The following is a 22,677-nucleotide window of genomic DNA, read 5'->3' on the forward strand; positions in this document are numbered from 1 at the left end:
CCTTTCAACTATTGGAAATGTAAAGTCAATCACATGCATTATAGCAACCCACAATTAGATTAGTTTGGACGTTGAGGAAGATCTCAGTATGTCTATCAGCAAGGATTTGAAGTTCACCAAACAGAGTATTAAAGCTGAAAAGAAAGCACAAAAAGTAATAGGTTATATAAAGAAAGAATTCAAATACGCAAACAAGACAGTGTACTACAGCTGTACACATCTTTAGTAAGATCCCTAGTCAGAACTCTCTAACTACTTAAACTAAATTGCTGCACCATATAGCCCTCTTAATGAGAGAATACCTGAGGTTTTTGACAGTAAACAGAGTAATGAAAAACTTGAACTTCCTCATTCCTTTTTTCCTGGGGCTAAACTAACTAGTTTAGCTTTTCGATCTCGTGAGATTAAAGCTCTGTTGATGGACCTTGATGCGTATGGAGGTTTAGACCCAAATGGTATTTTTCCTTTGTTTTTTATAAAGACAGCAGATTTCTTAGCTCCAAAGTTATCTGTTATTTTGCTCAAGTTAGCAAGAAGAGGAGCTTTTAGCACTAATTGGAGAATTGGTAATGTTACTCCTCTATGTAAATGTGTTTGTGATAGCTCAAGTCCCACTGATTACCGCCCAATTTCCATAACTCCCATATTATCTAAAGTTTTTGAACGTCTTCTGGCAAAACGTCTTAATAGGTTTGCTGAAGGTAATCATCTACTCCCTAGTTTGCAATTTGGTTTTCGTAAAGGCCTTGGAGCATGTGATGCCCTTCTTACAATCTCCATTGCTGTACAGAAATCCCTTGATTGTGGTCGGGAAGTTCGTATGATTGGCCTTGATTCTAGTGCTGCCTTTGACCGTGTTAATCATGAGGCCCTTGTTTTCAAACTGAAACAGTTGGGAGTGGGTGGGTCGTTTCTTAGCATTATTATTGAATTTTTAAGTAATAGATCTCAAAGAGTTGTTGTTGATGGGCACCATAGTGGTTATAGGAATGTGATATCCAGTGTTCCACAGGGTAGTGTTCTTGGCCCATTACTTTTCATAATATATACACATGACATGTGGTTTGGCCTAATAATCAAGCTTGTTGCATATGCAGAAGATGCTACTCTCTTTGCATCAATTCCATCCCCTGAATGTAGATCTAGGGTTGGTGAATCCCTTAATAGATATTTAGCTAGAATTAGTGCATGGTGCAAATTATGGGGTATGAAGTTGAATCCTAACAAAACTCAAAGTATGACTGTAAGTAGGTCAAGGACGTTGGCTCCTCAACATCCGGATCTCAGTATTGATAATGTTTCTTTAAATATGTATGACTCTTTCAAAATTTTGGGTGTGATTCTCGACAGTAAATTTACTTTTGAGAAACATATAAGGTCTGTTTCTTCTTCAATTGCACAAAAAATAGGCTTATTGAGAAAGTCTTTCAAGATTTTCGGTGATCAATCTATTCTGAAGAAGTGTTTTAATTCTTTCATTCTACCTTGTTTTGAGTATTGTTCTCCTGTCTGGTGTTCAGCTGCTGATTCTCATCTTAATTTGTTGGACAGAAACTTGCGGTCTATTAAATTTCTTATATCTGATCTAGATATTAATCTCTGGCACCGTCGTTCAATTAGTTTATTATGCATGTTGCATAAGATTTTTCATAACTCTGACCATCCTTTACATTCAGATCTCCCTGGACAATTCTATCCTGTTCGTAATACTAGGCAGGCAGTTAATTCTAATAGCCAGGCATTCTCCATCACGAGGCTCAATACTACGCAGTACTCTAGAAGTTTTATTCCAGCTGTTACCAAGTTGTGGAATGATCTTCCTAATTGGGTGGTTGAATCAGTAGAACTTCAAAAGTTCAAAGTTGGAGCAAATGCTTTTTTGTTGACCAGGCGGACATGAGTCTTTTTATATTTATTTATGACATATTTGTTTTTGATGTTGTTAATAGTTTGTATATGACATGTCTGTTTTGATGTTGTTACTTATTTTAGAATGATTTATTGTTAATTTGTTCTCTTCATTTATTTATTTCCTTATTTCCTTTCCTCACTGGGCTATTTTTCTCTGTTGGAGCCCCTGGGTTTATAGCATCTTGCTTTTCCAACTAGGGTTGTAGCTTGGATAATAATAATAATAATAATAATAATAATAATAATAATAATAATAATAATAATAATGAAGTCATTGAGCTTCATCACGGCATATCATTTCCCTGCTGAAGCTTGGTGATGGGCATGAGAACTCTTGAACTTGGGGAAATTGGTCCCCCAGTTCAAATCTAAATTTCTTTCTCTCATCTTTTTATTCCTCCTAATATTACTTCAACCTTTTAATTTTATTAACTTTCTTGTGTGTTGCTGTCCCAAATCTAAGAGAAATATATATATATATATATATATATATTATAAGAATATATATATATATATATATATATATATATATATATATATATATATATATATATATATATATATATATATATATATATATATACATATAAATATATATATATATATATATATATATATATATATATATATATATATATATATATATATATATAGACACACACACAGTATTCCCTCGAATATCATGGTAGATAGAGACCGAGACCACATGTGATATTCGAAAATCCGTTAGGTAGGACAAAACCATTATTTTTAACTTATCTAATTGTTTATAGGCTGTTTAAAACTGTTACTGTAATGTTTATAACCCTCCCTTTACTATATAAATGATAATAGAAAGATTGTAACACTTGCTAGGTTGTACAGTACACTATTACAGTTCAGTACTGTACATAAATACACATATAACAATAGAGAATTAAGCAAGTACTGTACGTACATGCAACAAGTTAGTTACTGTGGCAATACAATTACAATGCATACATACATATGTAAAAAAAATCGATTTTTAAAAAGAAACTACAAATTAAACAAATAAATAATTATTAAAATAAAATAAAAAAAATAATTTAAGCTAGTAGAGAGAAAGAGAGAGAGAACCTTTACAATACATACATACGTATGAAAAAAAATTAAAGAACCTTTACAATACGTACATACGTATGAAAAAAATAAAGTTTTTTATCTGAAACAAAAATTACAAAACAGAGAGGCAAATAATTATTAAAATAAAAAATACAATATTTTTTGTACCTACCATGGAAGAAGAAGACGTCAACTTGGACGATGAAGGATTCTTAAAGTTGAATGATTGCCTAGGCTACGAAGACGACGACGATGATACGATGATGATTTGACTGCTCAATTGATATTATGACAATGACTGCTTTTATGAATCTTCTGAAGTTGGGGGTGCCGTATTCTCTGGCACCGCCTCCTGAACTTTGGCTGCAAGAACTTTTTTTCGGCGCTCGAAGAATAAGGTGATTGGTAACTTCCATTGTTCTTTCTTCATTTTTTCTAAAACGACATTATACGGCTGCATACCACCGTCCAGATTGTTGCAGAATTGCAGAGACCGTATCATATCATCGTCATATTCCCGTGAAAGTGCTTGCGCCTCTTTCAATAACCTGCAAATGGTCGAGAGCCGTTCTAAGGTTAGGCACAGTCAGGATGCTCTTTCTCTACCTCTTCCGAATTGTCTTCCTCTTTGCTAGCTCACTTAGTTAGTTCTTCTAAGTCCTCTTCAGTTAGTTCTTTGGAGTGGCAGTCAAGCAGTTCGTCGACATCGTCTGTAGTCATGTCGGCAAATCCTTCACCACCAAGGATAGCAGCCAACTTCACAGCCTTTTTTTACCGCTGTATGCTGAATTTCAGCAGGCGTGACTCCTTCGTCATCGTAGACAATCTCAGGCCACAACTTCTTCCAGCTGGAGTTAATAGTGGAAGGTTTCATCTCTTCCAACGCCTTCTGGATATTTTCAAGGAACGTAGCAATCGTGTATGTGTGGCAGTATGCCTTGAGGTTGAAGTCTTTTTGTGCGTGCGTATCGTCCACTATAGCAACCAGGTTTGCCAGGGAATTTCTCGTGTAGAGAGCCTTAAACGCCCTAATAACTCCCTGGTCCATAGGTTGAATTGGGACGTAGTGTTAGGTGGCAGAAACTATACTTGGACCCCAGTTGAATTGGGACGTAGTGTTAGGTGGCAAAAACTATACTTGGACCCCAGGGAACATCAAGTTTTTTGCGTGGCCACCAGCATTAACCATAAGCAGCAGGACTTTGAACGGAAGATTTTTTCTAGGAGGTAGACCTTTACCTGCGTGATAAAACATTGGTGGAACCAGTCACTTGTCAGCGCCTTCGTTATCCAGGCCTTAGGATTGCTCATCCAATGGACAGGAGGGTAATTCTTGTTCTTATGCTTCAGTGCCATTGGGTTTTGGGATTTTTAAATGAGTGCTGGCTTCAACATAAACCCTTGGGCATTGCCGCACATGACGAGGGTCACACGATCCTTATAGGCTTTAAAGCCAGAGGCTCTGACTTCCTCCTTGAAAAGGAATGTAGGGGATAGCATCCGTTTCCAAAATAAGCCAGTTTCGTTCATATTAAAAACTTGCTGGAGAAGATATTCGCCCTCGGTTATAATATCTTGGAACTTATCACGTACGTATTCCTTGGGAGCCTTTTTATCCACAGAAGCAGCCTTGCCATGCATTGCTACGCTTTTGAGTCCATATCGTTTCTGGAACTTGGCAAACCACCCTTTGCTAGCGACAAACTGTGCTTTTTTCTTTGTTGATCGGCTGGATGGGCCTGGTTGCGGATCGTCAGGGTCTTTTTCATTTTCTTCCATTTCTTCATTGCCTTCTTGTGGTTCCTGTGGTTCCTTGACAGCAAACACTTCATAAAGTTTCCGCGCCTTTGTTTAGATCATGTTCGTAACCAACGTAATATTTTTCTTTCTACAGTCGCTTATCCATATCGATAATGCCATTTTCCTCTTCACAATTGCCTTGTTCCTTTGAGTTACAACTCGCTTTTGTGTTTTATTGAAAGTTATGGCACCAGTTCTCCTAATCTTAGCCTCCTCTTTCTTTATAGAACGAACTGTGGATTCGTTCACCCCGAAATGGCGACCGACGACTACATACGTTCTTCCTTCCTTAAGCATATCGAGAAGTTTAATTTTATCGGGGATAGACATCATCTTACAATGCCTCTAAGGCTTGCTGTCAGCCTTGGAGGTAGCAGGACGTTTAGGAGCGATTACAAGGGATGTACACTCTAATAGTTCACAAAAATCACAATGAAATCACACACGGCACAGATAAAGTGAAACACGCGATGCTGGATGCCGGAGCGAAATGGAGGAAGCAAGGCTGGGAGGAATCTCTACATCCACTCTCCCTGAAGTGCCAATCATGTAACTTTTTTACAAGTTGCGATGTTCTCGTTGGCCATCTCATTCTCCCGGAACCAATCACAGTTCTCCTTACAAGTGACGTCAGTCTCTCTCGCATAGATGCTACGCTACGCTTCTTGATGCGGCTAGCAAACCGAGAGACCAAGCGTATGGCGGCCATGTTCCATTAATTATTTTTTTAAGTGTATTTTTAACCCTGCGTAAGTAACCTTATTTTGTTGGTCCGCCGTCGGTAACCTGGTACCTGTATGGTGACCTGCATTTTCGGATCAAATAACTCTTTTATTATTAAAGATATCAAACAACTGAAACTTGCACATTGATCACTAATCATTCTTTAATACTATGTTAGAAGTACACGTAAAAAAAATATGACTTTTGGTATTTATTACAAATATTTTGAAAAGATAACTCTACAAAAATATATACATTCACAAAACACCATAAATTTATTTACACTTAACCTATGATACTTTAGTGACTTGGGTATTGAAGATAGATGATATGGGAACATCCATGCCAATTTTCAAGACCCCTGGACCAAAAACACCAAATGTGTAACGGGCGAAAAAAAGGATATTATTTTAGCGTTAAAAAACACTAATTTAAAAGTTTCCCCTGTAATCCACTTAAATATTAAAATATTTCTATAATATATTACACAATTGTGAATTGACCATTCCAGAATACAAAGCAGGTAAGAAAAAGTAAATCTGAGTAATTAAAAGATTCCAAAAAACAAAAACAAAAAAATTCATCCAAGAAGGCCATTTGACAAAGTATTTTCGCTATTGGTCTCTCAAAAATCAATATAAGACCCTCAAATTATATATGGATACCACTTATACATTCTACAATTCAAGACAAATTAAAAAGCTAAATATGAATGCGTTAAAGATTCTTAAAAAAAAAATAAAACTTCCGAGAGGGCCATTGGACATAAGGTATTTTTCCTATTGCTCTTTCAGAAATCAATATAAGACCCTCAAATTATATGTGGATACCACATATACATTTTAGAATACAAGACATGTAGAAAAAAAAACTAAATATGAATACTTAAAAGATTCTAGAAAATAAAACAACAAAAAAATTCTTCTGAGAGGGTCATTTGACATAAGTATTTTCCCCATTGCTCTCAGAAATCAATATAAGACCCTCAAATTATATGTGGATACCACATATACATTCTAGAATACAGGACAAGTAAAAAAAACTAAATATGAATGCTTATAAGATTCTAAAAAAAAAATCTTCTGAGAGGGCCATTTGACATAAGGTATTTTCTCTATTGCTCTCTCAGAAATCAATATAAGACCCTCCAATTATATGTGGATACCATGTATACGTTCTAGAATACAAGACAAGTAAAAAAAACCTAAATATGAATGCTTAAAAGATTCCAAAAACCAAAAAACATTATTCAGAGAGGTACTGGTTGATGGCACAGGGGTGGCACTGGGTGATGGCACAAGGGAGGAACTGGTAGATGGCACTGGGTGAAGGTACATGGATAGAACTGACTAGGATGGGAATCTTTTTGGCATCTTCGAAAACTGAAAAGAGAAAAAAAACCACTTTAGTTTTCACTTATTTACCAGCACACGTGGCCTCAAAGACTCATGGTAACCAAATTACAATATGGCAACACTATTCAACATTGCTAACTCAAAATCTCATTAACTTTTATAAATAACACTATGAGATATATATCAAAATGTAAAAGTATACAATTTTAAGGTTTGTACTTTGTTCGGTAATAAGGTACCCACCTGGTGACCAAGCAAACTTTGAAGGGCTATGAGCCGGCGAATTCCTGGAGCTCAACTTGTCACATCTGTCCGCTATCGAATCACAACACAAACTGACGCCGAGCACTTCGACCCGGTGGGAAAAGCTGAAATATCCCTCCAAATCTTGAAAAATATGGTTCTGCATGTGTGCTTGGTTCCCGCATGGGGTCCACATTATACTTATATAATTTTTTCTTTTTTTTACATTTTATTACTGTTTTATTCTTCCTATAATATAAGAAATATTTATACAGTAGTACACAATTTTTTATGTTTTAGTTATTTTTAATATTTAATTTTTAAATATTCGATTTTCACGGTTTTTATGGGTATGGTGGAAATCCGCGATATTAATATATTGAAAAACTCGTGAAGTAGCGAATCCATGATAATCAAACTGTGAAGTAGCTAGGGTGTATATATATATATATATATATATATATATATATATATATATATATACTGTGTGTATATATATATATATATATGTATATATATATATATATATATATATATATATATATATATATATATATATATATATATATGTATACATATATATGTATATATATACATACATATATATATATATATATATATATATATATATATATATATATATATATATATATATATATATATATATATATACATATATATATATATATATATATATATATATATATATATATATATATATATATATATATATATATATATAAACACACACATACATATATATATATATATATATATATATATACACACACATATATATATATATATATATATAATATATATTGTATATATATACAGTCCCCTGTATATATATATATAATATATATTGTATATATATACAGTCCCCTGGTGGTTTTTAGAACTAACTGCCCTGCACAGAGCCACTAGATCTCTAACTCTATTGCGCAGATGCCATACTGAGAAGAATTTAATTATATGCAAGAAATGTTGGGCATAGTTCCTCCGTGCCATGAAAGAAGCTAGGCGCCAGTCTTGGGTGTCTTTTGTTTCCTCCATAAATAGTAGAACACCACCATTTTCTGTGTGGAAGAAAGTAAAAAAGGTGGCAAGCAAATTCACCCACAACCAACCACCAATGTTGAAGGTGAATGGTCACTATGTGACTGGAGCAACTGAGATTAGCAATGCCCTGTCTGATCATTTCTCAAATGTATCATGCAAGTGTGTAGCAGCTCCTGGTCACCAGTATAGAAACATTTAAGAAAAGAAAGTTTTAAATTTTTCAACAGGAAGGTAGGAGTCATAGAATTCTCCTTTTACTGAAAGAAAATTTGACTCTGCACTTGACACTTGTAATGATACAGCCCCTGGACCCAATTGAATTCCATCTGCAATGATTAAACACATACTTGCTAATACCAAGTTATTAATTTTAAATATTATTAACAGAATATGGCAGGATCCTAGTTATCCAAGGGTTTAGAAACTAGCCCTTATTTTACCTTTTAAAACCCAGTAATGATTAGATATTTACCTGCAAACTATCGACCAATTGCATTGACATCTTGCTTATGTAAGATCATGGAGAAGATGGTCAATGCAAGACTGATGTGGTACCTGGAAAAGAGAGGTATTTTATCTCCTATCCAGTTTGTATTTAGAAAAATGCACTCAACTGCTGTGTTTATGCGATTTGAGTCCTCTATTTGTGAAGTCTCTACTTCCAAAAAGCACCATGTAACAGCCTTTTTTGACCTCGAAAAGGTATATAATACTGCATGGAGATGTGGGTTTCTTAGAACCATTCATAATTTAGGATTATGAGGAGAGCTACTATTATTCATTCAATCATTTATTGCTCATAGTGTTTTTCAAGTGAGGGGGTGGGTGGGGGGAGGGAGAAGCTCTATCAGAGAGGAAGTGTCAGGAAGGAGGAGTTCCCTGGGTAGTGTGCTAAATGTAACCTTATTTGCACTAGCTATTAATGCAATATCTTTAATCATTCCCAAGATATTCTCTCAGTGCTATTTGTAGATGATCTCTCCATATCATTTGCTGGAGCTAGAATGGCAGTGGTCGAGAAAACTGCAACTCTCAATTGACAAAATTTATTCAGTGGGCCATTATGAATGGGTTTAAGTTTTCGACAAGCTAAACTTCAGTTGTCCATTTTTGTCGTATTCGGGGAGTGCACCCAGACATGGGTATATACATCAAAGGTCAATGAATTCCATGTGTAAGTAAAGCTAGATTTTTAGGCTTGATATTTGATTGTAGGCTTACATGGGTTCCTCACTTAAAGGTATTAAAAGCTAAATGTCTTGAGGCTCCAAATCTTTTACAAGTATTATCCCATACATCATGGGGGGCAGACCGCAAAACTATTTTAAAGCTTTACAAGGCCTTAATTTTTAGAAAAATAGTTATGGCCGTGAAATATATTCCTCAGCCTCCCCAAGTCGACAAAACATTTTACATTCTAACCACCCTACTGATATCACATTGGCAACAGGAGCATTTAGAAATTTGCCCATTCCAAGCCTCCTTGTTGATGCTAGAGTATTACCGTTAGACCTTTACTGAAAGTCTATTATTTGGTACTGATTTAAGTTGCAAAGACTTCCTAATTCTTTAGCCTGTGAGACTGCAAGCCTTGTAAGGCACTCAACATACTTTGAGTTGCACCCAAATTCCCCTCAACTGTATGGTTTTCGGGTGAAACAATTGATAAACAGTCCTGATATAGTTAGAAGTAAGGTGCTTGCATTTAAGGTATCATCAATGCCTCCGTGGAAATTAACAGAGGTGTCTTTTTGTAAATATTTTATTGGAGTTTAAAAGGTCTCTTTTTATGGAACATGTTGCAGAACATATGAAATCAACTTTTGTATATACTGATGGCTCCAAATCTAATGCTGGCGTTGAATTTGGAACATATAGTAACGGTTTTAATTGTAGAGGTACACTTTAAAAGTTTCTATATTTACGGCTGAACTATACAGCATACTAACTGCTGTTGAAGAAAAAAGTGTTGGAAGAGGGGGTTAACTTTATCATATTTAATGATGCAAGAAGTGTCCTTCAAGCTTTAGAAGTTTTTAATTCCAGTAACCTTTTAGTTTTAAAGATTTTAGAATGGCTTTTTATTATTGGACGGAGAGGTTTAACAGTTCAGTTTTGCTGTGTTCCGGCTCATGTAGGTGTGTTTGGAAATGAGAAGGCAGATTTGCTTGCAAAGAATGCTGATGCTGAGTTGCAACCAAAAAGATATCCCATTCTTTGTGAGAATTGTTTACATAATATTAAGAATTTGATTTCTATTATTTGGCAACAGCATTGGGATGGTTGGGTTGAAAATAAGATGCGAGAGGTAACGAATGTTATATCCCCTTGTAAGTATAACATAATGTCCTGAAAGTGGGAGACTACTCTTTGTTGTCTTCTCATTGGTCACGCTCAGTTGACACACGAGTTTCTGCTGGCTGGCCAACACCAACCGTATTACGACAACTGTTTGGTATTCTTGACAGTTAGGCATTTGGTGACCAAATGCCCCACTTATAGTAGTGAAAGAAATAGATATCTGTTTCAGGCTCGATTCTTGGACGAGATCCTTGGACATGATGTGTCCTACCATGTTAGTGGTATTTTAGCTTTACTTCAGAAGCAGGTTTTTATAAAACTACACCTGTATTTAACTTTTGAAATATCTATGCTTTTATAGTTTTAATGAATTTTCATTTATTCTTTATTTATAAATAATGATATCGACATGAATGATCTTAGATGTCAGGATACCAGAAAACCTCGAATCAATCAATTTACCAAATAACATATGGAGTCCCGCGGATGGACTAAAATGTCTTTGAGACATCCAGAATCCTTGCAACTCTCTCTCTCTCTCTCTCTCTCTCTCTCTCTCTCTCTCTCTCTCTCTCTCTCTCTCTCTCTCTCTCTCTCTCTCTCTCTCTTTTGCCCTTATTGGCTTTTATGGCCTTTCTGCTGGGGGTGTTATCACAATGTCAAATCATGGAAGAGAGGTTTTGTTTAACTAGCAATGGTCCCTTTCCCTAATCTACTGGTGGTTTGTCTCACAGCCTTGATTGAGCGAGGGGGTGAACAGATGCCAGATATCATTAGACTCTCATGCATGAAATGAAACGAAAATACCAAAAAAGCAAGAAGAAATAAGTATTTCAGATTGCATAAGGCTTACTCTTGCACTTGTCCCTTTAAATAGGTTATGCCAATGTTACACCCATATCCCTTTAGAGCTTTTGACCAACAAAAATGGCCATGGAATGTTTTAATAAACTTTGCTCTGTCTGCTGGGATAGTTATATGCTCTGTATACTTTGATAGTTATAGAGTATAAATTCATGAAAAACTCAAATTAAATCTTTTTGAAAAATCATTGGTTCTTAGAGGGTGATTCGGGACTTAATTTTCAGTTACCAGTGTAGCCTTGAAGAGTAACATTTATGTGCCATTCCATGGCAAAATATGTTGTAATGATGCTAGCAAGGATTAGATTAACTTCTACCAAGATTTAGTACCATTAAAATCCCGTTTTTATTAACATTGAGTGTAAGCATTTACCCTAGTTTGTAATTATCTAAGGAAATTGACCATGAAATTATTTATAGCTTTCATTGTATAACTATGCGAGTACATCATCACTATTTCAGAAAAATAATAGAACCTTATATGTTCCGGCACTTTAGACAAACCTTACGCTCTTTTCATGGAAGTATTTTTTCAGCGCTAGCTGAAAACCAGGTTTTATGCTTTTGCTAGGTGTAACTACCCTTTGCTAGTTAGCGGAGGAGGGTATCGGGGGTAGACCCACCACCTCGCTCAAACCAACACTAGTAAGTAAACCACCCCTTTTTATTTTGGCTTGGTGGAGTACAGACATTGTCTTATTCATTCGATAAAACCAAAATTAAGATTTTGTATTAACTTTCCTTTAATAGCAAAAATTTCCTTTTTATATTCTTTTCCTTTTCAGGTGTGACTGCCCGTGAGATCCTTTAGTATGCGGGTTTGTCCCAACATTGAGGGGCACCATTGCGGCATCTTTATGTCGGCCGAGGAGACAGATCTTCACGGTCTCTGTCCTGTGTGTAGGGGTCACTCCTGCACGCAGGATTCTCCTTGCCAGGTGTTTCGGGAGTGGTAGCCCTCCCAGTGGGTAAGGCTTAGCAGGAGGCCAAAGAAGAATACAAAGAGGGATCCTCCTCCCTCGAGGTCCTTATTTGCTTTTCTCACTGGGCTATATTTCCCTGTTGGAGCCCTTAGGCTTATAGCATCTTGCTTTTCCAACTAGAATTGTAGCTTAGCTAGTAATTATATTGATAATGATAATTGTTTTCTGTCCACCTGAGGATTTCCACCGCTTGTTGTAATAGGTGCTGTGAAAAGGAACCTCCTTGCTTGTTTTTGTGTGACACCACCCTTGGGTTGTTACTCATTAGCATTATGGAGTGTCTTGAAAGGGGCTGATGGAAGTGCTTGAGGGCGAGAATAGCTATCCTCATTTCCAAGAGGTTTATGTGGCACTGCTGCTACGATTAAGACCACCATCCAGATACCGTGAGGTTCAACAGATGAACCGCACATACTTCTTTTCATGCAACCGTGAAGAGCATTAAATCCGGGGATGAGATAGAAAGTCTACTCACCTGAGTGTGTTGGTGTCTGACACCTACCATCTCAGAGGTCTCTTGTACTCTTGACCTACTGGCACCAGAATGCTTGGTAGGACCACATGCTGAGACTAATAGGTCCTCAGCTGCCACTGTAGAGATCTGATGCACAAATGTCCATTGGGAACTAACATCTTTAAAGAAGCTAGGTGTCCCAACAGCCTTTGCCACTGATGTGCTGGCAACTAGTCTCACGAGAGAAAGATCTGTTCTATCTCTCTCAGTCTCTCTATTCTTTCCTCAGAAGGAAAGATCTTGCCTAGTTCGGTCCTGATTCTCATTCCTAGATATACCGTATCTTGAGATGGCGACAGGTTTCGGAAAAATGCAAGAAGCTTGTTTCAATTGAGAAGAGACTCCTTTTTGTCAGACAGAATCAGCCAATTGTTTAGATAACGAAGTAGACGAATGCCCTTCTTGTGTATCCAGGTGGACACTAGGGTTAAAATCCATATGAACGCTTGGGATGTTGTAGACAGGTTGAAATACAACACCATGAATTGGTATATCTTTCCTCCTAACGTGAATCTGGATGGAGGAATGAGGATCTGGAAGTACGCATCCTTGAGGTCTAACGATATCATGAAGTCCTGTGATCTGATAGCCTGGCTGACCATCAAAATAGATACTTAAAGAACAGAAAAATATTAAAAAACAATCTACTCCCATTCTTAACAATAGTACAAACCTCTCTCAGGCTGTCCTTGCCTGATTTGATGGAGGTTCCACTTAAAATCAATTTTCCTGGTGCATCTGTTGTGGGGAAGGTGCAAAAACCTGGCTTCCTCTTGATGAAGTTCTGATGGACGAACTCGTCCAAGGTCAAGAAGTCTATGACTGGTTTTCAGGCCCCAGAAGCCTTTTTTTTTTTTTTTTTTTTTTTTTTTACAAGAAATAAGCAACTGTAAAAGCCCGGAAACCCTTCCAGGACCTCTTAGAAAACTTCCTTCTCTAGCATGGTCTGAACTTTGGCCTGAAGGGCATGTTCCTTCATGGGCTCCCTCGCGTAGGAACCTGACATCGTCAATGGAGGATCAGAGGAGGGCGAGAGCTCGTGCCCAATTCATTCCGGACAAGAAGAACATGCTGGTGGACAATCTGAGCTGGAGTACTCGGATAGTAGGCTCCAAATGGTGCTTAAAACAACAGATATCCAACAAGGTTTTAAATTTGTGGGGTTCACCAACAATCGACCTCTTTGTGACGTCCCTAAACTGGAAGCTTCCGGTGTACTGCTCTCTAGTACCAGATCCCGGAGGGACTTCTATGCGTTTCCCCCCTTCTGCCAAGTAAGAAGGTTCCTAAAGTCAGGGCATCTCGAGATCTGTCGATGACCCTGATAGCTCCCTTGTGGCATCGTACAGAATGGTTTCCCAACCATCTGTATCTGTTCACAGAGGTACTGAGGGGACTTCCTACACTTCCCAATCTACTCAGACAACCACACTTGAAGAGAGTCCATGAAGCGATCCCATCGCTTCATCTTTGCGCCTGGAAGTTATTCAGCAAATGATCGCAAAGAAGGGCTTTTCGAGACCGGTTGGAAAGTGAATGACAGGATACATCCGGGAATTATCTGCCTCTGTATAATAGGCAAACTGGTCTATCTTGTGTGGTTGGTGTTGTGGACTGGGTATTGCTCATTCAGTGCTTCTATATCAACAATAGCGGAGGAAAAAAAACTTTGTTCGGTATCGGCGGTAGAAGGCTATCGCTTGGCCTTGAGCCTTGTCTTCAGGCTGAATGTAGTTGATATTTCCTTCTCAACAAAGTTCTCTCTTCTCATATGGAATTTTGAGTGCACATACCCCTAGTCAGAAGTCAGACCACCTTGTAACATAGTCAAGTTCCTACGTCCATTGAAAGGAGCCCCTTAAAAGCCTCTTCATCAAGCACCAGATCGAGACTTGATACTGAATACGGTCCTCTTCTAGCCTTGGCTTCTGCCGAGAGAGTCAGCGAGCTACATGGTGTCCTATGACGTCGCCCATTCAAGGAATATGGGGACCAGGTGTCGCTCAATTTCATCCCTAAGGTTGTAGTTAAGACTGAAAATTTGGCTGTAGCAGATCCTAAATTTAGGCCTTTCTGGATTGAGAGTCTCTGGTTCATAACAAATGATCCTGATTAGCTGGTACTTTGCCCTGTGAGGGCAGTGAGGAAATACTTGAACCAAAAGAGCCCACCCGCAAATCAGCAGGCTCTTCTTATGCACGGGGAGAAACAAGAGGAAGATCTCGAAGAACTATATTTTCCTGGATCAGGCAGGTTATTGAGAGAGCCACTCCATCAGACAACTCTCATTCTGATCGTCGTTCCCGTGCTGCTTATGACATCAGAGGTGTCAACACATCTCTAGCAGTTAAGAAAAATTTTTCTGTGATGTAGGTGTTGCAAGCGGACATGTGGAAAAAAAAGACAACATTCACTGCCCACTACTTGTACGGCATAACCCACAGGAACCTGGGCACATTCACCTTAGGTCCGGTGGTGGTTCCGCAAAACGGGGTCAACTGACACCGCAGCTTCCTTGTAGGATAAGTAGCAGATGGTCGAGAGCAGAATGTGTGAGTGACTGGCCACTTCCTTTTTCATTTCTCCCCCTCTCTTGGGGCTCAGCATCGTAGGAACTTGCAAACTGACCCCCTCTACATGCAGGTGGGTACCATGCCCTTTGTTCAACTTGAGATAGTATGTGTATGTATTGGTTATGTCCCAGTTCTCCAAGTGAGTGAGAGTTGGGCAATATCTAGGTTAAGTGAGGAGCTTTGCTCCAATTTTACTTTTTTTTCTGGCCAAGTCACATTGTTGCCTCTGCCAATGAAGTTTGGAGGAGGTTATGTTTTCGCCCGTTTGTCTGTGAATAACTTCCCGACCACTTTACTCATACATTAGGAAAACTTGAGGGATTAATTGTTTTGTTGAGACGTGGAAGTGATTCAATTTTGAAAGTCCTAGGTCAGGGTCAAGCAAGAGATCGACCGAATTAAGCCTAACCTTAACCCCAAGTTTGCACATGGTTGTCACACTGACTTCAAATATGCCTAATGTCTAAATTGATTCTGGGAAAGGCAAGCTGGTTTCGAGAAATAAGCTGCGGTGGCGGAGGCCTGCACTCTCAGAGTGCGTTTCTAGTTAATTTTATGCTACCACGGATTTCCCAGCATGTCATCCTATTAGGATCTTGAGGTGTCAGGGTGCCCTCTTAACAGCTCATGCGAAGCACAGAACGGCACTTCGGGACAGTCTTGAGCCAGTTGGTTGTAGGACTTCCACCCACTATTGGGTGAGTCGGCTATGTAAAGAGCGTAAGGATTGTGTATAGTGCTGGAACATATGACAAGTTTAACTACAGAAACCTGTACCTCTTTATACATACTGGTCCTGCTGCCCTCACTTTCCCCCAGAAGTCCCGCCACAATTGCAAAGTAACAATTTTTTACTAGTTCTACCCCTGCTACCCCCTCTGCTAACTAGCAGAGGCTAGTTATACCTTGCAAAAGCTTAACAGCTGATTTTCATCTATCACCTCAAATAATACTCCTATGCAAAGATCTACAGGTTTGTATACTTGGATAAAAAAGCAAATTATTTTCAAATTTGTCATTTTAATTTTATCATTTCAGTCATATTTGGGGAAGATGTTGGATTTGGAGGTGTCTTCCGATGTACTGTTGACCTTCAAGATCGATATGGAAAAGATAGGGTCTTCAATACCCCATTATGTGAGCAAGGTATTGCTGGTTTTGCAATTGGGGTTGCAGTAGGAGGAGCTACAGCTATAGCAGAAATGCAGTTTGCTGACTATATTTTCCCAGCCTTTGATCAGGTATGTTGTGTTGTTATTGGTATTACAGATCTTCTAAGAATCATAGCAATTTTATATACACTGCATATCTGCTTTTCAAAAACCCATATTACTAAACTGCCACTAAAAGGTTTAATGTCACACTCCCTCTTTTAGTTTAGGTTACTGTACTTTCCTTGATTGAACTAAAATATTAATTGTTCCGACACTAAATACAAACCCTTATAGGGATATACTCTCGGTGAAGATGGAAGACTAGCCATAAGACTTTTAGCGAGGTGTAAAAACCCCCAACTGATAGTTAGGGGGATAGGGGGTTGTAGTCAGCTACCCCACTTGCACACACACACCTGTGTTTTCTCGTCACTTCTGACATTTGGGTTGGTGAGAGTAGATGTTCGTCTCTCTCCACCCAACTCTTTTAACTGGCTTTTGACTCTTTTCTTGTATTTTTACATTCTTATGTTTTTCTATATATCTGAACATTCATGTAATATTTATATCTATACAGTATATATATCAGCATTCTTTTATCATTACAGTGTGAGTGTTGCTGTTTTTGTTACAGGGTACTGTGGCGTTTTCTCGAGGGCGAAGGAACCTGCTCTTACGATCTCTTCCCCAGGAGACGCCGGATAATCAGTAGGTTAGTGGTATCCCCTGCTTCTCCCAGTGCAGCCACCTGGCCTCCGCTGCAAGCGAGTTGTCCTCGTGTTGATACTTCTCCGTTCGTATATAGATGTTGCTTCGCTCCCTACGAGCTCTTCGGAGGGAAGGCCACTTGAGGCCTACCCATAGCTTGACTTTGGTCCTTTTCTTCTTCACTAACAACGTTGCCCTTCGTCGTTCTACGTTGACAGCTGGTAGTGGGAGTACTTAGTCGGAAACAAGTTCCTGTTCCTCTTGGGGAATACCTTACCCGTCCACAGGTTAGGTTGTTCTCCCTAGTGTGTGGTCTGCAGTTAATTAATTTTAATAAATTGTTTCAATTCAACTTTTCAGTAGCACTAACCACACCGCAGTCCTTCTTTCTGCAATGTCAGCCGGTGAATGAAGTGCATAGTCTAGCATTTTCCTGTTCATGGGACACCTTTCCTGTCAGCAGGTGTTATAGGTACAGTACACTAAATTCATGTATATTGCATTGTAAAACTTGTGAAAAGGGCTTGTTTTTCATATTTGATGTAAAAATAAAACTATTAATGTGCTCATCTGTGTTGATGAAAAAATAAAAACAATATATGATTTTGAAATGTCGTCGTATTCTGGAACAAGAGTTCAAGATTCTACTTCGACGTCAGCCGTTTGACGGGTGTGAGTTCTACAGGATGATTCGAGAGTGGATGCATGACGGGACGTCATGTTGCGTAATGCTAGAAGACCTGGGTGCTTCTAGTCCGTCAGGAACCATTCGTGAGTATTGATCCTGCGTATATAAAGGACAGGTGATGAGTGAGAGAGAGAGACCAGACTGAACACTACTCGCGAGTGGAGACATTTCAGCTGCATCTACTTTGACCTGGAAATTGTTGCTGAACTTGCAACGATATATCTTGAAGATGATAAAGAAGATGAAAAATTCATCTGTTCAACATCAGAAGGTGTGTTTCTGCATTTCAACTTTTATATCTGAAATTAAGCAACATTATCTGTCTCTCGCTGCATTGAAGTTTATGAAGTCAATTCAAGACCTTTATCCTTGTATGAATTTATGTATACAGTATTATTAATTAGTTTGGTGGGCCTTAAGATTTGGTGGATCTTGTATAATGCTGTAAATACTTATATTAAATTTTAAATATACCAGTAGTTATATTTTATGTAGGCAGGCTATCATTTTCACTTGCTGTTAATGTTTTGCTATTGTTTGGTGAAACTTTTTGAGTAGATGTGCATAATCTACGTCATGTACAATAATTGGACGTAACAGAATTGGGGGCCTTTCTCCAGGATCTGAATTGTTATCCTATTTATAATTCAAAGATTGTTCATAAAGTAAACCTTTGTTAATTTTATAAATTGCCAGCAAACACGTTAGAGTTTAACGTATCCAAGTTTTTTTTGACAAATTTTGTGAATATCCACAAGTTGAGATGTTAAGTGATGCTAAGAAATCAAGCTTAGTTAGTTTAGGCAAACATCTTAAGCTTAATGTTAAAATTTCAGTGAAGAAAAAGGATATTAAACATGTGTTAATTCAACATTTGGTTGAAGACGATGTGTTACCTCAGAATGTGTTAGATACGATGGATAGGGAATCACTGTGTTCAGATTTACCAGCTGTGGAGCTCAAAAAACATTATAGAAGCTCGTTTAAGAGAAAAAGAATTAGAAGCTCAGGCTGAGCGTGAGAGAAGAGAAGCAGAGTTAAAATGGGAACTATTAGAAGCCGAGTTTAAATGTGAACAGTTAGAAGCTGAGCGTGGGAGAAGCGAAACAGAGTTAAAACGTGAGCAATAAAAATTTGAAGCTGAAATAAAGGTTCATGAAATTAATGTTCAAAAAGAGTTTGATCCCCCAGATGCTGAAGCCTTGACAAGGATGGGGAACTTGGGGATTAGCAGCTGGGCTCTTATGAACAGTGGAAACTGCTTTCCCACTGGACCTAGTGCCCAATTGTTGATCCAACTAAATTAGTCAGCACTTCCTCTTTTCTTTTTGGTTATTTCTTTTATTCTGCCATCTCTTCCTCTAGGGCATGAACTTGTTGACGACTTTGGCTTGTTTGATTATACTATGGTTGCTTCTTTGGATTTGGCACAGTGTGGGATGGATGACATGCCATCTCAATGTGTACCAATTTAGACGCCATCACCCTCTGGCAAACCCCATTGGGTGCAAACTTAAGCAGGCCATACACGCAGAGGACTGGCGCGCTGATTTGATCGCGATTGGCGCAAACCTGCGCGACTAGTCTATCCTCTCATCCTGTCAGCATGTTTGACTGAACAGGTCAATCCCGTCGCGATTGGCAGTATGGCTCGCCAGTCTCGTGCGTGTGTGGGCACTGTCTAGCATGCTGACGGGGTTGACTTACCTATTTTGACACGTACAGTATTCTATACTTCATCCCTTGATCAGAGCACTTTTTATATTATAAATATAAACTGATTGCATTTCACAAGTTTGTAATATGCATTTCATTGCTCTTTATTTTCAATATTAATCTTACCCGATAATCATGTAGCTGTCAACTCCGTTGCCCGACAGAATTCTACGGAAGGGATACGCCAGCGATCGCTATACAAGAGGGGGGTGTACTCACAAGCGCCACCTGTGGCCAGGTACTGCAGTACTTCTTGTTGACACCACCTCAATTTTTCCTCTGTCGTGCTTCCGGCAAGACGTTCATGGATACGCTTATAATTTTGGAGTTTTTTGCTCACGATTTGGTGATGTATTTGCTCTAGAGTTTAGCTTTCGCTATTCAGGAAGTTTTATCATTAGCTTAGCTAGCTTTTGGAATTAATTTGATTAATTATGGTGACGAAGAGAGTATGAACTCTCTTTCACTTTTAAATGGCCGACCCTTCCCTTAGACGGAAATGTTGGTGTCTAAGAGAGTATAGACTCTCTTTCTTAATTTTGCTTAACAAAAGTTTTAGATTTATTTTATATCTCTCCGCCTTTTATAGGCCTCTTCGATTAACTTCCTTTTATTATAAACTTATTAAAATTAATTTTTATATTTGTTTATATTCGACCTTTCCTAATAGTAGGCGGTCTTTTCTTGGTATCGAAGTTAATTAACATTGAGCCCGTCATTTCGGTTTTACCTGTTAACATATTATGCTATTTTAATGTTTTTGAAAGAATTTCTTTGATAGTCTCGTACTGTTTTCAAAGTTGAACTAACGTTTTGTATTGTCTCTGCAGTTGTTGACGTTCAGAACGTTCAACTTGCGCTCTATCGTTACGATAGAGAGAGAATTTTCACGGTGTCACGTTGCAGTAATAGTAACCGTTTCTAGCGTTTTGTTCATTCTTTCTTAGATTAATGGTTTTAATTCTAATAAGGAACTTTTTATTTGGGAAATTTTTCAGTTTTTTTCCTTTAACAATAATATGTTTTAACGATATATATGATTGGGCTCTTCTCTCAGGTTCTAAGTCTAGAGAGAGAGAGAGAGAGAGATAGAGACGGAGGGAGAGAGAGCTGGATAAACGTTTCGTTCAAGCGAGTAACGTGGTTATCGTTTTTGCTCTTCTCCCTAGTCTCTTTAGGGGAAGAAGGTAAACGTTTCTAGAGTTTTATTCTTGTTCTCAAGCTTTATGCGGTGAGAGATTTTAAACGTTGTTTATTTGATCTAGTGTTTAGTCTCTTTCCAGCCACTGAATTATTTATCTTTCATTAGATTTTTCTGTTACATTGTAATTCTGTTTTCGCAATTACTAACTTTTAAGGAAGGATAGAATTGCGTGTTTCAGGTACAAACCACTTAAAGTTTCGAGTTCAGTGAAATAAGTGCAAACAGAAAATCAAAAGTGATAAGTGATTAGCGCAAAGTGTGTCAGTGTTGTGCGTGAGGGTACTTCTGTGCGTGCCAGTCGTCCTCCCAGTCCGGGACCTCTTGCAAGCTCCCAAGCCCAGGGGAGAAGCAATGTCGAAGGGCAAAAGGGTTCGGCAGGCCTTGATCGGCGCACAGAAGTATCCTCGGTGGTTGCGGGCGTGTCTTACAGAGACCGTCACTCCCACCCGCAGACGATTGAGCCCTTATTTTGCTCGTCTGCAGAAGAAATTTCGGGGAGAAAACGCTGGACTCAGGTCTCAAGACCTCTTAAACGTAAAGTCCAGACCTCTAGAGTTCAACAACCCGGATGCAGTCATTGGGTTAGCTCTGACTCTCCGCAGTCATCAGGTGACTGCACACCTCCTAAGAGAGGTAAGGCGATGCCTCAACAGACCTCATCTTCTGTTAAGGCTTTGCCTCAACAGACCTTATCGTCTGTTGATCCCAAGATGACTTTGCTGCAGTCCATGCAGTCGCAGCTTGCGGTCTTAATGCGTGAGTTTCAGGCTGAGAAGGTTACACCTTCTCCTGCGAGCGCTCCGCCTCACCGCAGTCCAGTCTGCCAGGCGTACGAAGTTGAGGTTCCTCAAGCTACCTTACCGCGTTCGGAGTTGCCAATTACCAGCGTTGTGCAGCAACCTCAACCTTCCTTAAGGCAACCTCAACAATGGGAGCAGGAGTCTTATGCCTTGAGGCAAGATTTTCTTGCAGTTAGACCATCTTCGAGGCAACAACCTCTTGAGGTACGACAACCTCTACCATCCTTGAGGCAGCCACCTCAGCTCTCGCAGCTGCTACCTCAACTTTCCTCAAGGCGAGAGCCTCAACTCTTGAGGCTAGCTCCTCAGGAACCTCAACTCGTGAGACAGGAACTGCGTTCTGCGCAGCCGCTACCTCAACTCTCGCAGCTCACACCTCAAGAACCTCAACTCGTGAGTCAAGAGCCTCTCTCTGCGCAGCCACCTCAACCCTTGAGGCAAGCGCAACTCTTGAGGCAGGAACCTCATGCTATGAGTCAGCCACCTCAACGCATGCATCTGCCACTTTCTCCTCAACTTGAGCCTCTTCCCATTCAACTTTGAAATAACAAATGACAATAATAACACCTCATTACTTTCATAACTTGCATTTGTAATCATATACATGTATGCCTACACAAACATTATGATAATGGAGGTTATTCGTATTTCTTATAAAAAAAAAAAAAAAAAAAATATATATATGTTTTCCTTGCAATATATTTTTAACAAAATCGCAAAATATGGCAAAAATATCTTCAAAACAAAAATGAATCATGAGTTATGAATGTAATGTAAATTTTATGTTGATATTAAAACCCCATGCAAGCATGCATGAAGTAATGCAGTGTTGCCAACAGGGCGAGTTTCCCTTTCCTGAGGTGAAGTAGATTATAGTACGTATATTTAGTGCAGCTTAATTCTACGATTAGCCGGCTATCAAATTCATCAACAAAACAGTCTAAATCAATTCCCTCGGCACGTGCACTTTCAATAGACAGTAATGCGATATTACTC

The 22,677-nt window shown here is 38.6% G+C and overlaps 1 protein-coding gene across 1 annotated transcript in view; it reads left to right on the top strand.

Annotated features, from left to right (window-relative positions):
- Positions 1–22,677, top strand: part of BckdhB (Branched chain keto acid dehydrogenase E1 subunit beta) — a 541,868-nt gene that overhangs the window by 237,251 nt on the left and 281,940 nt on the right. The window contains exon 3 of the mRNA XM_068348129.1: positions 16,450–16,652. Within this exon, the coding sequence (XP_068204230.1) occupies positions 16,450–16,652 (203 nt within the window). The remainder of the gene's footprint in view (positions 1–16,449; positions 16,653–22,677) is intronic.

The sequence above is a fragment of the Palaemon carinicauda genome, chromosome 24 (assembly GCF_036898095.1).
Source record: "Palaemon carinicauda isolate YSFRI2023 chromosome 24, ASM3689809v2, whole genome shotgun sequence".
Classification (NCBI taxonomy): Eukaryota; Metazoa; Arthropoda; class Malacostraca; order Decapoda; family Palaemonidae; genus Palaemon; species Palaemon carinicauda.